Raw genomic sequence first — 18,077 nt, 5'->3', positions numbered from 1 at the left:
GGGAAGGTGTTGATGCTTCCAAAACAAATACAAGTATTGTTACCAGGACATGGAAAATAAAACATGTGTGATTATAAGTTAGTTAATAACTTAGTGTCATTATTTTTTCTGTATTATAATTTCATCATCATTAGGGGCCTCTCTGGGCCCCCCTCCATCATGGGCCCCTAGAATCCGTCTCCTTTACCCCCCCTTTTCGGCGCTCCTGTGCTGCCGTCTCCAACGTCTCACCATTGATTCATTAAACACTTCTTTCGCGCAAACTGTCGCTGACGCTCTCCTACTCTTTGTTTTGCTCTCGTTACCTGGCACCAGATGTCTGCCTCGGTCTCGCGCATCCTCGGTAGTGCGCGCCCCTGGTTACCGTAAGCCGTAAAAAAAGCCGTAAAAAAGCCGCACCGTCGTAAAAGCCGCAAGGACCAAAACAAGGGGGAAAAGTAGCGGCTTATAGTCCGGAAATTACGGTATATATATAATATATATATATATATATATATATATATATATATAATATATATATACATACACATATACATATATATATATACATACACATATACATACACATATATACATATATATATATACATATATATATATACATATATGTGTATGTATATATATATATATATATATATATATATATATATATATACACATATATGTGTATGTATATATATATATATATATATATATATACACTACCGTTCAAAAGTTTGGGGTCACCCAAACAATTTTGTGGAATAGCCTTCATTTCTAAGAACAAGAATAGACTGTCGAGTTTCAGACGAAAGTTCTCTTTTTCTGGCCATTTGTAGCGTTTAATTGACCCCACAAATGTGATGCTCCAGAAACTCAATCTGCTCAAAGGAAGGTCAGTTTTGTAGCTTCTGTAACGAGCTAAACTGTTTTCAGATGTGTGAACATGATTGCACAAGGGTTTTCTAATCATCAATTAGCCTTCTGAGCCAATGAGCAAACACATTGTACCATTAGAACACTGGAGTGATAGTTGCTGGAAATGGGCCTCTATACACCTATGTAGATATTGCACCAAAAACCAGACATTTGCAGCTAGAATAGTCATTTACCACATTAGCAATGTATAAAGTGTATTTCTTTAAAGTTAAGACTAGTTTAAAGTTATCTTCATTGAAAAGTACAGTGCTTTTCCTTCAAAAATAAGGACATTTCAATGTGACCCCAAACTTTTGAACGGTAGTGTATATATATGTATATATATACGTATACATACGTATATATATATATATATAAATATATAAAAAGGCATATATATATATATACACACACACACACACACATGTACATACATATATATATATATATATACATATATATACATATATATATAAATATATATACATACATACAAACATACTGTATATACACACATGTATTGTATATATAATTTCCATCATCATTTATTTTATTTGTTATTTCAAATATGTTGTTTTGTTTTTTTTTGCACTAAAACAAATAGTGAATTATTAAACATTTTATTTCCCCTAAAATTGTTTTAATAAAAAAAAATGCATCAAATTGAATATAAATTTGATTAAAAAAAGCATGGAAATTATTTTACATTTCAAATTTTTTGTAATCGGGGGTGGCTCCAAAGCGTATTAGAAAGTATACAGTAACAAACGTGTCCGCATCATTCAACTTACTATGCCGTGAGCTTAACGCAATGAATTATTGTGACCACTAAGTGTCGCCGCAAGACAAATGACCACACCAGGTCAACGTAAAGACAGCAAAGGTCTGCCATAAGATGAGTGTGTACTCACGCATTAATACACATGTCATATTTCTCAGTGACCCTGAAGCCAATGATGGAGTAGGTAACAGCAGCAGCATACACCGACGTAAGGCCGGTCACCACAGACAGGATGACAGCATCCTGCACACAGTTGTTGCTGAGGAGAGAGAAGAGCATGGTGAGTTCACATCATGACGACTTCATGCCAACATCTCACTCACTGCACAGGATTGTAACTGGAGAAGGAGATGAGGCCCCCCCACGCCAGACCAAAGGAGTAAAAGACCTGAGCCCCCGCGTCCAGCCAGGTTGACGGATTCATCAACTCGTCCAACTGGAGACAACAACAGGACACTTCATTAGGTACACCTGCACCATCAAATGACAGCGAAACACCGTGTGACCTCCAACATAATTATCAAAAGTTCTAATTATTTGGAAATGCCAAAAATATGAATTTTATTTGGAGTTATCCCCAATTAAATAAAATATTTTTTGTACCTTTTTAAAATCAGACAAAGCTATTTTGATGCAAGTTTTATACAAAATTAATATATGGGGAAAGTTTAAAAAAAAAAATTTTATAAGTGCAAAATTAAAATTTTAACAAATGTGTATATATATATATATATATATATGTATTTATATATAAAATAAATAAATATTTTTATATATGTATGTATATATGAATATATATATTTATATAAAAAATAAATACATATTTTGTATATATGTATATATTAGGGACCATTAACAAACCAAAAGTAGTGAAACAAAAATTAATATTATCAACAACAGTATCAATATTCGTTACAATTTCAACATAGCAGTGATTAAAAATCCCTCATTGACATTATCATTAGACATTTATAAAAATAAAAATAAATGAACAATAGTGTGACAGTGGCTTACACTTACATCGCATCTCATGAGCTTGACAACACACTGTGTCCAATATTTTCACAAAGATAAAATAAGTCATATTTTTGGTTCATTTAATAGTTAAAACAAATTTACATTATTGCAATCAGTTGATAAAACATTGTCCTTTACAATTATAAAAGCTTTTTACAAAAATCTACTACTCTGCTTGCATGTCAGCAGACTGGGGTAGATCCTGCTGAAATCTATGTATTCCATCAATAGAGAATCCTTTTGAATCGGGAAAAAATTGTTTTTGAATCGAGAATCGTGTTGAATTGAAAAAAATCTAATCGTGACCCCAAGAATCGATATTGAATCGAATCGTGGGACACCCGAAGATTCCCAGCCCTAGTATATATATATATATATATATATATACATACTAGGGCTGTGAATCTTCATACATACATAAATACATATATTTATGTATAAAATAAATAAAACAAATTATATATGTATGTATAAATGTATATATATATATATATAAATATATATACACATTATATACTATATATATAAAATACAACATTAGCAGGAATTGTCCATCTATCCATTCATCCATCCATTTATTTTTCCTCCCTGGGTCGCGTGGGGGCTGGAGCCTATTCCAGCTGCACTCAGGTGGAAGGCAGGGCACACCCTGGACAAGTCAAGCAAGAATTATACATATGTTTTTATTATTTTGTAGTGTGGAATGTTCGAAAATGTTTAATCAAGTGAAATGAGTCAAACAAAAATATAGGTAGATATGAAAAACACAAACCTATTTATTATTAACCGTCTGGAATGGACTTATGCTGAAGTCGATTGGTATGTTGCAGACACGTTTGTTACTGGATACTTTATAATACACTTCAGCCTTGGAGACTTTGTATGTGTAAGTAATATGCAAGTTGAATAATGCAGACACATTTGTTACTGGATACTTTCTAATACGCTTCTGCCTTGGAGACTTTGTATGTGCAAGTAATATGCAAGTTGAATGATGCGGACACATTTATTATTGGATACTTTCTCATACGTGTCTGCCTTGGAGACTTTGTATGTATAAGTAATATGCAACTATAATTATTTGATACTTGTTTATATTGACAAAGGTGCTGTTTTACACTGCTATATATTATTTTTTTAGTTTTTTTCTTCCATCTTTTTAATTACTTTTTGAGTTGTATTTTTTTGTATTTATTTGTTTATTTTTGTAATAAAATTTGTGTATGGGAGATTTCAGATGCAAGCAGATACTTGTTTTTTGTTGTTGTTGACATCAGACCGATATCCATATCGGATCAGGGCACCGTTTAATACATAGGTGTCAAACTCAAGGCCCAGGGGCCACATCTGGCCCGCGACATCATTTTATCTGGCCCGCAAACACCTGGAAATGTGTCAATAAAGTACTTCATATTTTCTCACTAAATGTAATTAATGTTTTTCATTTTGACAGATAAAATATATATACTGCTTGAAATGGTAACCCTTGTAAACTTATAGTATCAAATATTGCAACAAATATTACAGTATATTATCATACTTTCCAAACATGTTTTTGTCTAAAGAAAAATACTTAACTTTACAACAAACTACCCATCAAATTAATAAAAATGACAATACATTTTACGTTGTAAATACAGCATATTACTGTAAATTGAAAAAAAAATACTACGTTTTTTTGCGTAAAACTGCCAGTTTTTGACTGTAAAATATACGGTTGTTGTTTTTAACGGTGTTTTACTGTAAATGGAAAGACGGTACATTTGTTTTTGCGGTAGAAAAACTGGCAGCAAAGTTGCCAAAATAAAAAAAAGAACTTGTACTGTTTTTCCATTAACAATATAATGTTATAAAAACCAATGTACATTTAACACAAAAATTCGGGCAACTAAGCTGTCAGCTTTTTCCGTAAAACCCCCCCAAAAAACAGTGGTACTGTTTTTCCATTTACCGTAAAACGTTGTAAAAAAAACAAAACACTATATTTTACAGTAAAATGTTGTAAATGTTAAGTTTTTACTGTAAAATCTACAGTCTACTTTATATAATTAATAATGAAATCAAATTCATACATTATTCACTGTTACAAGCGGCCCTCTGGTGGCAGCCATAACTGCCATGTGGCCCTCAATGAAAACCACTTTGACATCCCTGCCCTAATACATTAAAAAGTGGCACTTGACACTAAAGCAGGGGTGTCAAACATACAGCCCGAGGGCCGGATCATGAACGAGAACAGGTTTAATACGGCCCACGGAATGAGTTTTCTCAGTATAAACACATTTTTGAATGAAAGAAACAGCTGTTCTAAATGTGTCCAATAGATGTCGCAATAGCAATTCTTTGTAGATGTTACATATGTACAAAATAAACCACATGATGTTATTACATCAGTCGAGGAAAATGATCAAACTACATAAATAACATACTGTAATTTGATTTTGATATAATTATTTTAATCTTTATAGATTGAAAATTGACACCAATGAGTTGACTGATGAACATTATCACATCATTTATTCAGAAAGTATAAATAACGACAAATAAAGATAGAATACTACTAACCGCAACATGTAAGTGTAAAAAAACCCAACATCATTATGATTTGTACATTTTTTAGAATCTGCTTGTTGTATTTTTAAACAAAGAAAACAATCTGAAGTTGTCTTTATTTTTAAGTTATCGTGCCGTGATTTTACTAGTCCGGCCCACTTGCGAGTAGATTTTTTTTTCCATGTGGCCCCCGATCTAAAATTAGTTTGACACCCCTGTACTCGAGTAAGTTACACTTCTTTTAAATACCCCAAAATAGCCCCCCAAAAGTGAACGTTTGTTGCGTTTCCCACCTTTGGAGTAAAGAGGTACTGCAAACCGACGACTGCGCCTTTAAGCGTGAGGCCCCGGATGAGGAAGATGAACAACACGATGTAGGGCAGGATGGCGGTGACGTACACGGCCTAAGACAACAACAGCAAGCGTCATCTTTGGCCTGAAGACACGTGAGCGTCAGCGGCAACACACCTTGCCCGAGCTGCCGATCCCTCGGATGCAGCAGATGCAGACAACAGTCCACGCGGCCAGGAGACAGACCACTATGGGCCAGTGGAGACCACCGGAGTCCGATATGGAGGTGGAGCTGTCCAGGGTGACTCGGTAGAAGAAATAATCCACCGGGGAGCTCTGTTGACACTCGGCTATGTAACCTAAGGACATAAACCAGTGTAATTATTTTGACTCGAGGGGCCAAATTTAGAGAAAAAAATGTGTCTGGGGGCCGGTATATCTATTTTTAGCAACACTAATACAAAACCTCACAATAATGTCTGATTGAATGCTAAAAACATTATGACAGACCACCTTAAAAAAACGGAATGGAAATTTAAATTTGTTTAATGAATGAGACACCCAGAATGTACATGAAAATAAAGAACGTGGGAGTTACAATATTAACTATGACCGATAAAACACTGAATATTGGCAACATATGAACGTCACACCCCCTCTCATCCACATATTTTACAATCAAACAAAACGCAACAAAAATGCAACAAACAACAAAATATGAATGCAAAGGGTAAAATAAACCCACCTACAATCTGATATATCGCTAAGCTTTAGAACTTTGTTGTAAAAATCTCCTTTCGCGTCTGTCCCTGACACCCACATTTCAGGCTGGCCGCTCTGGAAACACTCTGTGGAAACGCTCCCCACCCACACTGCTTGGTGCCTCGTCTGAGCTGCTGTGACTTAGATGACCATTGTAACTAATTAGATGACTATAGTAACTAATTAGGTGACCATAGCATCACGGCCCGGGCGCATTCATCTGTGCGCTGAGCTGGGCGCACCTCCTAGAGCGCACCTGCGCGCGCCACTCCGGCTGCACACCTGTCGCTGATGAGCTCCATGGACTTCTTAAGCCAGTGCAGGCCTGCATTCCGGGCCAGAACGTAGTTTCCTGTTCAGTACAGTAAGCCGACTCATCTAGCTCTATGCACTCTCTCTCTGTGTTTCTCCCCCTCCGTGTTCATTTGTCTCGTGTCCCCTTGTCGCCTTCCAGCAGCATTCCTCCGTTCCCGCGTCACGAGCAGTGTGTCTCGTCTCCCCGTATTCCCTCTGGTTCCCTGGCTGCCTCTTGGATCTCGAACTCCCGCCCGGACACGGACCTTTGACGTCTTTCTCCTGCCCTTGACCTCACGCCTGTCTCTGGACCTTTCGAGCCTGCCCTGCCCCTCGTGGACTTCCGCACCTCATTCAACACGCCGGGTAACACTCATCAGTTAATCTCTACACATAGTCGCACACCAGATATTTTAGATTAGTTACACACTTAATTTTCTATTGTAATATCTAATAAATATAGGGATAAAACGACATCCCTGCTGCCTGCGCCGTCTTCTTCCCTCCGTACACCATAACACATAGTAACTAATTACATTACCATAGTAACTAGTATATCATGCAAAAGCACAGATTCTAACAATTGAAATACTTTGTATAGTTCAAGACTTACGGTCATTAGAAAACATCACTGCACATCATAATGGCAGCTACAGTTTCCATCTTAAAGATCTAAAAAAATGATTTGGGATGTCCGGCGGGCCAGATTGAAGAGCTTAATTTGCCCAGGTCTGAAATAAAGCATCCATAAACACCCAGGTGGTCATTTCCGGCGGTGGTCACTTCCTGAAATACCTGTTCCATTATCAGCGAGAGGACACTGAGTCCACGGCAGGGGGCTTTGGAAGGAGTTGAAGAGGTACCACAGGATCCACGCTATCAAGGTGTTGTAGTACAGGGCCACAAAAAAGGACACCAGCATGGAGGCTATGCCTGAAAACAGCAGTAACAGCGTGACTTTCTTAATGATCATTGTTGTTATTATTAATAGTCAGGTCGTGGTGAACACACCGAGACCAGTCAGGTAAGGACTGATGGCTCGCCACACGCCCACGCTGCCTTTCCGCAGACGCTGGCCAAGGGCGAACTCCAGCAACAGCAGAGGCAGTCCTTCTAACACCAGCAGGATCAGGTACGGGATCAAAAACGCACCTGGAAAAGTATTTTTTTTTTAAATACACTGGGGGTAAAAAATCAGCAGAATTTATGGTAAAAAAAAAAACTGCCAGTCTGTCGTCAGAATTTGACTGTAAAATTTACAGGTTTTTTTTTATCTGGAGGTAAATTTGTGTCTTTGTTACAAAAGCAGGTTTTTTTTTTTGACAATGTAAGTCAAGACGGGTCAAACTCAAGGCCGGGGGCCAGACACGTCATTTGACGAAAGCTTGGGAATAATGTGGATACTTCATCTTTCTTACTAAATGTTTTCATTGTTTCCATTTTGACAGAAAAAAATGTATGTAATACATGAATTTTCATATGTTTTAAGCTTTGATATATATATATATTGGTGTGAATCTTTGGTCACCTAACCACCTTATTGCTCTTTTATCCTGCACTACCATGAGCTAATGCAACGAAATGTTGTTCTTATCTGTACTGCAAAGTTCAAATTTGAATGACGATAAAAGGAAGTCTAAGTTTAAGTCTCTAAGTCTAATTCGATTACGATTCTTGGGGTGAGGATTTGATTCATAATCGATACAACACGGTTCTCGATTCAAAATGATTTTTGCAATGTATTATTTGGTATAATAATAACACCTCAATTTTTTAAAATTACTAAAAAAATCAGGATACGAATGTGATAAAAAACATTTTTTAGCACCCCTAATTATTATATAGCGTATGATAGTTTGTAAAAATAACCATACATGGTTAAATATCTGCTTGTCACCTTGACTTAGGATTTCAAAGCAAGTTATCCATCAATTTGTACGTACACAAATTAAATAACCAAATGCATAATATAATTAGGCGATTATACTTTTATATTCTCACATTAACTGTTACAAGCGGCCCTCTGAGGGCGGCTATGACTGCGATGTGGCCCTCCATGAAAACAAGTTCGACACCGCCGCTGTAAATAAATATTTTGTGTTTGGATTTTTTATTTTTTTATGTCGAATTATGTTGACGATATCATTTCAATAAAAAATTTGTGGGCAAAATTGGGAGTTTAAAAATTCAGTTTGCAAAATTTAAACGTGAAAAATTACTTGTACAAAAAAAAACCTTTTGTGATAATGTCATGTCTTTGTGATCATGTTTTGTTTGGTTATGTTTTGTTGGTTTTTTGGACTCTTAGTAGCTGTTTACGCTCCCTTGTTTTTTTCACCATGACGACCATTAGTTTCACCTGTCATGTGTTCGGACGACCATGACGCCATGACCGGTCCAGTTCCTTTGCATGCCGGGAGAACAAACCACACCATAGTCCACGTCGTGACAGAATGACGCCAGGCTGACTGCCTGGGAACTACAAGCTTAAATAATAAAGTCTTGACTAATGACAGGTGCGTGAGTCCGAACACATGACAGGTGAAACTAATGGTCGTCATGGTGAAAAAAACAAGGGAGCGTAAACCGCTAATAAGAGTAAAAAAAAACAACAAAACATAACCAAACAAAACATGATCACAAAGACATGACAGATAAAACACAATTTTGTCCATGTTTTACAGCAAAATACTGTGAATTTCAATTTTACTGTAAAATTCTGGCAACTAAATTTGCAGTTTTTTTACTGTAAAATCTGTGGTCATTTTTTTGTAAATGGAACAAAAAAGAACCACTGTTATTCCAGCAGTAAAATGTTGGCATATTAATACCACTAAAACATTATAGTAGTACCGTAAATTCTGCACAATAATACGCTACTTTTTTTCTACACTTTGAATCCTGCGGCTTATAAGACGTGAAGCTAATTTATGTACAGTATTTTTCTTTGCTGAGGCCGTAAAAGTAAAAAAAAATTAAAACAAATATGCTGAGAAGTAAGGCTGAAACGACGCGTCGACGTAGTCGACGTCATCGGTTACGTAAATACGTCGACGCCGTTTTTGTGCGTCGACGCGTCGCATATTTACGTCACACTACCGTCATGGCGGACCGCAAAGCAGACGATCAAAGCAGACGATGCGAGCGGTGCGAGCGAGGGGGGAAAAGCATGCCAAAAGTGGTCAAAAGTGTGGGAGTATTTCAATAAACGGCCTAATAATGTTGTTGTATGCACACTGTGTCGAGCGGAAATGGCCTATCATAGCAGCACAACGGCTATGAACGAACATTTGAAAAGAAAACCATCAACTAGTCAATCGTCCGCGCGAGCATACGTTGTCATCATTACACAAAAACATGAATGTGTCATTTGTATCTGCTAGGGGTGTAACGGTACGTGTTTTGTATTGAACCGTTTCGGTACGGGGCTTTCGGTTCGGCACGGGGGTGTACCGAACGAGTTTCTAAGCTAAAGCTAACTTTAGCTGCTAAAGTCTTAACAAGCTGCTTCGCTCCTCTGCGTCTGTCTCAGCACGCAGCATTGTCCCACCCACACAACCATCTGATTGGTACACACGCAGCATTGTCCCACCCACACAACCATCTGATTGGTACACACGCAGCATTGTCCCACCCACACAACCATCTGATTGGTACATACGAAGCATTATCAGCCAATCAGCAGTGTGTATTCAGAGCGCATGTAGTCAGCGCTTCAGGGTGGAGCAGATAGGTGTTTAGCAGGTGAGCATCAGGCAGCGGACTCTCCCCAAATGATAATAAACACCTCCCAGTCAACTACTAGTAACATCACTATGAGCCCGTTGACCTTCTAGAAATATAAACTGCAGCTCAGCTCACTCGCAGTCCTGGCTTGAGGTGAAGGCTAATTACCTCTCGTTCCAGCCACATCGACCCCTTCTGAGCGCCTATTTTCAGCTGCTGGGAATATTGTAAACAAGAAAAGAACCAAACATGTACACATGCTAACCTTTCTTCATTACAACTGTTAGTCACTCACTGGAATGAGTAGAATTGGTTATTGTGTACTGTGTTGGACTGGATGTTTATTTTGCACATTTTAAAAGCAATACTTAATGTTTACAGTGCTCCAGAATATTTAGATTGGCACTTTTTTGTATTGGATGTTTATCTTTATTTTTGCACATTTTAGCAAATAAGCAATACTTTCACTTTTGTTGAAATGTTTACACTGTTGTTACAGAATATTTCGTTTTGCACTTTTTTGTATTGGATGTTTATCTTTATTTTTGCACATTTTAAAGCAAAATAAGCAATACTTTTACTTTTGAAATGCTTATACTATTGCAGAATATTAAGATTTGCACTGGATGTTGACTTTTATATTTGCACATTAAAAAGCAAATAAGCTACTTTTAATTTTGTTAAATGTTAAAAGTTTTAAATGTTTACATTGTTACAGAATATTTAGTCATGTTGTTGTCAATGTTGACTGAGTGGCCATACTTCTTTTTTTTTGTAAATAAAAGCCATGCCTTTTGAAAAAACGGGCCTACATTTATTTTTTCATCTTCATTTTGAATAAAAAAAATAATCGGTAAAAGGAAAAATAATCTATAGATTAATCGAAAAAATAATCTATAGATTAACCGATTAATCGAAAAAATAATCTATAGATTAATCGATAGAAAAATAATCGTTAGCTGCAGCCTTACTGAGAAGGTGTTTTATTGTTTTTACTCTATCTTTTGGATGAGTTTGCTCACTGCAGGTGCTGCAGTGTCCTTCCACTAGTGCTTATTTTTTCCAACCAGAGTACTGTTATGGATTCTTTATTCATCACTCAAAAGCAACGTTTGTAAGTTTTACAATATAACTACAACTGTTTGTACTCACTAAACCGTCCCATGTGTGATGTCTGAAGGAGGGTTTTCATACATATTTGTACATGCTATCATAATGTAATGATGCCAGCATCGTTAGCATTACCTAAGGTGGTAACACGTTTAGTGTCTGATTTAGTATTATTAACTTACAACGGCATTATTTTTGTATTGTTTCAGTTTTACAATTTCCTCAGTCTATTTACCACAATGTCACAGTGGAGTTTATTTACTCTGTTTAGCTGAAAATTACTTCTGTTTTGTTTGATCAGTCGTTTTACTGCCGCGTTACCGACACCGTTCGTAAACAATTAAGGTACCGTATTTTTTGGAGTATAAGTCGCTCCGGAGTATCAGTCGCACCGCCCGAAAATGCATAATAAAGAAGGAAAAAACATAAGTCGCACTGCAGTATAAGTCGCATTTTTGGGGGAAATGTATTTGATAAAAGCCAACACCAAGAATAGACATTTGAAAGGCAATTTAAAATAAATAAAGAATAGTGAACAACAGGCTGAATAAGTGTACGTTATATGAGGCATAAATAACCAACTGAGAACGTGCCTGGTATGTTAACGTAACATATTATGGTAAGAGTCATTCAAATAACTATAACATATAGAACATGCTATACGTTTACCAAACAATCTGTCACTCCTACTCGCTAAATCCCATGAAATCTTATACGTCTAGTCTCTTACGTGAATGAGATAAATATTATTATTTGATATTTTACGCTAATGTGTTAATAATTTCACACATAAGTCACTCCTGAGTATAAGTCGCACCCCCGGCCAAACTATGAAAAAAAATTTGACTTATAGTCCAAAAAATACGGTATGTAAATAAACATATTTCTGTGTAAATAACTCATTTTGCAACGTATATAACTGCGGCTTACAGTTCAGTGCGGATAATATATGGAAAAATATTTATAATATAATTTATAATTTATTTATAACCAGAAAATACAGTAGTTTTACTAATGATTTAATTTGAATGATCAACTAATTATTATCATTACCATCTATATTGTTGGAAGGGTTATAGTTTGGGCCATTAAATAAATATAATTTAAATGAAACTAAAGTAAATCTAAAATTTAAATATTTTTTTTCAAAAGACAAAAAATATGCATTCCTATTTTATAATGTAACAATTAACAAAGTAATATTTATCATTATTTCTCTTAGTATTTGAAGTTGTAGTCTTATACTAATGATTTAATTTGAATAATCTAATAGTAATTATTATTATTATTATTACCATCTACAGTGTTTGGAGGGTTATAGTTCTGGGCATTAAATTAATCAAATTAATATAAAACTAAATTACATCCAAAAATAAAAATAACAATAGATTTTTTTAAGAAACCACTTTATATTTATTCTTATGATATAATGTAATGATTATAATAAAACGATTGATACAATAGCATTTTTCATTATCTATTATTAATATTACTATTAGTAGTCGTAGTAGTAATATTACTAATGATTAAATTTGAACAATTGTGTAATTTATATTACCAAATGTTGTGTTTGGAGAGATATGATTGTGAGAAATAAATAAATAAAATTAAAATAACATCAAATTAAATAAATACATAAAATTAACAATATTATTTTAGAAACCACAAAATATGTGTTGTTTTATGAGATAACGTTTAGTCAAGTAATATCCATCATATTTCTATTACTATGGCTAGTTAAAGTAAATATTATTACCATCTACACTCTAAAGCGATAAAAATAAAATTTAATTTAAAAAAAAAGAATACACTACCGTTCAAATGTTTGGGGTCACATTGAAATGTCCTTATTTTCAATGAAGATAACTTTAAACTAGTCTTAACCTTAAAGAAATACACTCTATACATTGCTAATGTGGTAAATGACTATTCTAGCTGCAAATGTCTGGTTTTTCGTGCAATATCTACATAGGTGTATAGAGGCCCATTTCCAGAAACTATCACTCCAGTGTTCTAATGGTACAATGTGTTTGCTCATTGGCTCAGAAGGCTAATTGATTATTAGAAAACCCTTGCGCAATCATGTTCACACATCTGAAAACAGTTTAGCTTGTTACAGAAGCTACAAAACTGACCTTCCTTTGAGCAGATTGAGTTTATGGAGCATCACATTTGTGGGGTCAATTAAACGCTCAAAATGGCCAAAAAAAGAGAACTTTCATCTGAAACTCGACAGTCTATTCTTGTTCTTAGAAATGAAGGCTATTCCACTAAATTGTTTGGGTGACCCCAAACTTTTGAACGGTAGTGTACATTTTTGAAGAAACTACAAAATATTTGATTTTATTATACAATGTAATGGTCAGCTATGGTCTGTATTGTATACAACAATTATTACAGTAATCTTTATCATAATCTAATATTAATGTTAGTATTTGAAGTAGTATTGCTAATAATTTATTTAAATAATCTAATAATAATAGTTATTACCATCTACTCTCTACAGTGTTTAGCAAAAATTGTATTTAAAAAAAAAAGGAATACATTTCTCAAACTACAAAATATTAAATATTATATAATGTAATGGTCAGTATTTTATATAACCATTAATACAGTAATATTTATAATGATCTTACTATTAATTACTGAGTTAATTTAAATAATTAGTATTATAATTATCTACAGGAGGTATATGGATCTTGGCATTAAATAATTCAAATTAAAATACAACTAAATAAAAATGTTTTAATTTTTTTAAGAAACCACAAAATATGCATTCCGATTATATAATGTAACAGTTAACAGTAATATCTATCATTATTGTTCAGTATTATTGCTATTATTAATTGAAGTCGTAGTATTACTAAAGATGTAATTTCAATAAGTTAGTAAGTATTAGTATTACCATCTACAGTGTTTGGAGGGTTATAGTTCTGGGCATTAAATAACTCAAATTAATATAAAACTAAATGAAATCAAAAAATTTAAATACCAATACAATTTTTCAAATAACCACACAATATTTATGCTTACTATATAATGTAATGATTATAATAAAACGATTGATACAATATATAATAACTAAATAAAACTTTTTTTTTTTTTTTAAAGAAACCACAAAATATGCATTCTTATTATATAATGTAACAACTAATAATCTAATATCTGTAATGTATTGGTTATTCTTATCAATACTAGTAATATTACTGATGATGTCATTTAAATAATTTAATAATGATTATTATTACCACCACTTAGTAGTGTTTGAAGTTTATGGTTGTGGGCATTAAATAATATATCAAATTGAAATACAAGTAAAATTATTTAAAAGTTAAAAAAATTATTTTAGCCCTGCGATGAGGTGGCGACTTGTCCAGGGTGTACCCCGCCTTCCGCCCGATTGTAGCTGAGATCGGGGTCGCGGGGGGCGCTGGAGCCTAAGGGAATAAGCTAGGTTAGGGACGGCGTGGCGTAGTGGGTAGAGCAACCGTGCCAGAAACCTGAGGGTTGCAGGTTCGCTCCCCGCCTCTTACCATCCAAAAATCGCTGCCGTTGTGTCCTTGGGCAGGACACTTCACCCTTTGCCCCCGGTGCCGCTCACACCGGTGAAATGAATGATGAATGAATGGTAGGTGGTGGTCGGAGGGGCCGTAGGCGCAAACTGGCAGCCTCGCTTCCGTCAATCTACCCCAGGGCAGCTGTGGCTACAAATGTAGCTTACCACCACCAGGTGTGAATGAATGATGGGTTCCCACTTCTCTGTGAGCGCTTTGAGTATCTAACAATAGAAAAGCGCGATATAAATCTAATCCATTATTTATTTATTATTATTTATTATTAGAAAATGGATGGATGGAAAAATTATTTTAAGAAAACACACAATATATCATCATTATTGTGCAGTTGGTTGTTTTTACAGCGCATTACTGTAAGTAGCATAACGGAAGCACTTGAATTTTTCCAGTAGAAGTCTGGCCTGTCAGTCGTAAAACCTGACCTTCTTTACAGTCCAGGTTCCTTCAGATCTTCCACTCTCATAATGATTAACAACACCCGGCTTTAATCTTAACGAGTCATGTATTGCATCTTGGAGGACACAGAATGTGTTCCGTATTACGTTTTGACTTCATTCACCTCATCCAGCAGTTCTATTTCTTATGATTATTATGAAGATTATCTCCAACTCACCTCCTCCATGACTTTGGCACAAGTAAGGAAACCTCCAAACGTTCCCCAGTCCGATGCAGAAGCCCACACAAGTCAGGATGTACTGAACTTTGTTGTCCCACTTGGGTCTGTCTCCTGCCTCCTCTTTCTCCAGCCTGTCCAGGTCCTCGTGGTTGGGGATCCTCAGATCCAGTCCCGGGTTAGGAAGAACCAGTCTCATGGCGTCTGCATGAAGACCTGGGCAGGGGAGTGGTCCAAGTAGAGAGTTGCATGCTGAAATATCAACTACGGACCAATCAGCAATGTCCAAAGCACTTTATCTGTTGTGCCAGATGATTAGCTCATGTACTCTGCACTTTTACCTGAAATTATACTTTACCGGTACTTATAAATAATCAATGACCTCTAGACAATGTTGCATTGCATTTGAAAAGCTTGAATTGAGACCACTGGGTTCTTCTTGTTTGCTGAAAATCTTCCATCCAGAAGACGTCTTCATGTCAACATTTCTGGTGTGTATTCCCCTTATTTATGTACCTGGTAGGCAGCATAACAATAAATATAGTCTAGCCGACAGGTGTCAAACTCAAGGCCCGGGGGCCAGATCTGGCCCGTGACATCAATAATAAAGACCACAACAAAGACCACAACAATATAGGTTAGGCCCATGTTACAGTAAGTTGAATGATGGCTATAAACGGCATGCAAAATGAGTGAATGAATGAATAAAGAGTTTGTGCGCCAAGACATGGTTTGCACAAAAAGGAATATTAGGCACAAACTAAAGGTTCGTAAACTGACAAAGCCATAAATACAAAGCCATAAATAGAGGCGTTAAGTTTCAGTCTCAATTCCTTTAATTTTCTTTTTCAGTATCGAATGTTTCAAGTTGGTCCAAAAATATTTGTAGTTTATTTTAATAAGGGTTTTTAAATTTTACTTCAGGCATATTTATGCAGTTTAAATGTTTTTGTTACAGACTAAAAAAACTATGTTAATAAAATGATTATTTGTTGTAAGTTGATCTATATTATAATATTTATAGTTTATTTTAATAAGGATTTTTTTTTACATTTCAGGCAAATTTATGCAGTTTAAATCTTTTTGTTACAGACAAAAAAAACAATGTTAATAAAATGATTCTTTGTTGTAAGTTGATCTATATTAAAATATGTATAGTTTATTTTAATAAGGATTTTTTTTATTTCAGGAAAATATTTGCACTTTAAATCTTTTTTCTTGCAGACGTAAAAAAAATATTTATAGTTAATTTTAATAAGGATTTTTTTTTTACATTTCAGGCAAATTTATGCACTTTAAATCTTTTTGTTAAAGACTAAAAAAAAAATGTTAAAAAAAGTATTCTTTGTAGTAAGTTGATCGATATTAAAGTATTTTTAGTTTATTTTAATAAGGATTTTTTTTTCAAGCAAATTTATGCACTTTAAATATTTTTGTTACAGACTAAAAAAACAATGTTAATAAAATTATTATTTGTTGTAAGTTGATCTATATTAAAATATGTATAGTTTATTTTAATGAAGATTATTTTTTATTTCAGGCAAATGTATGCACTTTAAATCTTTTTTGTTACAGACTAAAAAAACAATGTTAATAAAAGTATTCTTTGTTGTAAGTTGATCTATATTAAAGTATTTATAGTTTATTTTAATAAGGATTTTTTTTTCAAGCAAATTTAAGCACTAAATATTTTTGTTACAGACTAAAAAAACAATGTTAATAAAAGTATTCTTTGTTGTAAGTTGATCTATATTAAAATATTTGTAGTTTATTTTAATAAATATTATTTTTTATTTCAGGCAAATGTATGCACTTTAAATCTTTTTTGTTACACACTAAAAAAACAAAATATTTATAGTTTATTTTAATAAGGATTTTTTTTTTCAGAAAAATGTATGGACTTTAAATCTGTGTTGTTACAGACTAAAAAAACAAAATATTTATAGTTTATTTTATTCAAGATAATTTTTTCCATCCATCCATCCATCCATCCATTTTCTACCGCTTATTCCCTTCGGGGTCGCGGGGGGCGCTAGAGCCTATCTCAGCTACAATCAGGCAAATTTATGCACTTTAAATCTTTTTGTTACAGACTAAAAAAACAATGTTAATAAAATGATTATTTGTTGTAAGTTGATCTATATTAAAGTATTTATAGTTTATTTTAATAAAGATTTTCTTTTTAATTTCAGGCAAATTTATGCACTTTAAATCTTTTTTGTTAGAATAAAAAAAACAATGTTAAAATTATTATTTGTTTTAAGTTGATCTGTATTAAAGTATTTATAGTTCATTTTAATAAGGATTTTTATTTTATTTCAGGCAAATGTATGCACTTTAAATGTTTTTGTTACAGCCAAAAAAATATATATATTCATAGTTTATTTTAACAAGGATTTTTTTTTTTTACATTTTAGGCAAATGTATGAATTTTAAATCTTTTTGTTACAGACTAAAA

At 34.1% G+C, this 18,077-nt stretch overlaps 1 protein-coding gene across 1 annotated transcript in view; it reads right to left on the bottom strand.

The window, feature by feature from the left end:
• Window positions 1-18,077, bottom strand: part of LOC133636291 (sodium-dependent neutral amino acid transporter B(0)AT1-like) — a 36,300-nt gene that overhangs the window by 14,722 nt on the left and 3,501 nt on the right. Inside the window, exons 2-8 of the mRNA XM_062030152.1 lie at window positions 15,620-15,835; window positions 7,607-7,747; window positions 7,391-7,528; window positions 5,717-5,898; window positions 5,542-5,652; window positions 2,002-2,114; window positions 1,809-1,937 (exon numbers count right to left, since the gene is read on the bottom strand). Of these exons, the coding sequence (XP_061886136.1) occupies window positions 1,809-1,937; window positions 2,002-2,114; window positions 5,542-5,652; window positions 5,717-5,898; window positions 7,391-7,528; window positions 7,607-7,747; window positions 15,620-15,818 (1,013 nt within the window). The 5' untranslated portion in view covers window positions 15,819-15,835. The remainder of the gene's footprint in view (window positions 1-1,808; window positions 1,938-2,001; window positions 2,115-5,541; window positions 5,653-5,716; window positions 5,899-7,390; window positions 7,529-7,606; window positions 7,748-15,619; window positions 15,836-18,077) is intronic.

The sequence above is a fragment of the Entelurus aequoreus genome, linkage group LG20 (assembly GCF_033978785.1).
Source record: "Entelurus aequoreus isolate RoL-2023_Sb linkage group LG20, RoL_Eaeq_v1.1, whole genome shotgun sequence".
Lineage (NCBI taxonomy): Eukaryota > Metazoa > Chordata > Actinopteri > Syngnathiformes > Syngnathidae > Entelurus > Entelurus aequoreus.
Note: the sequence above shows the minus strand (reverse complement) of the source record. Positions and strands in the feature narration are given on the sequence as shown.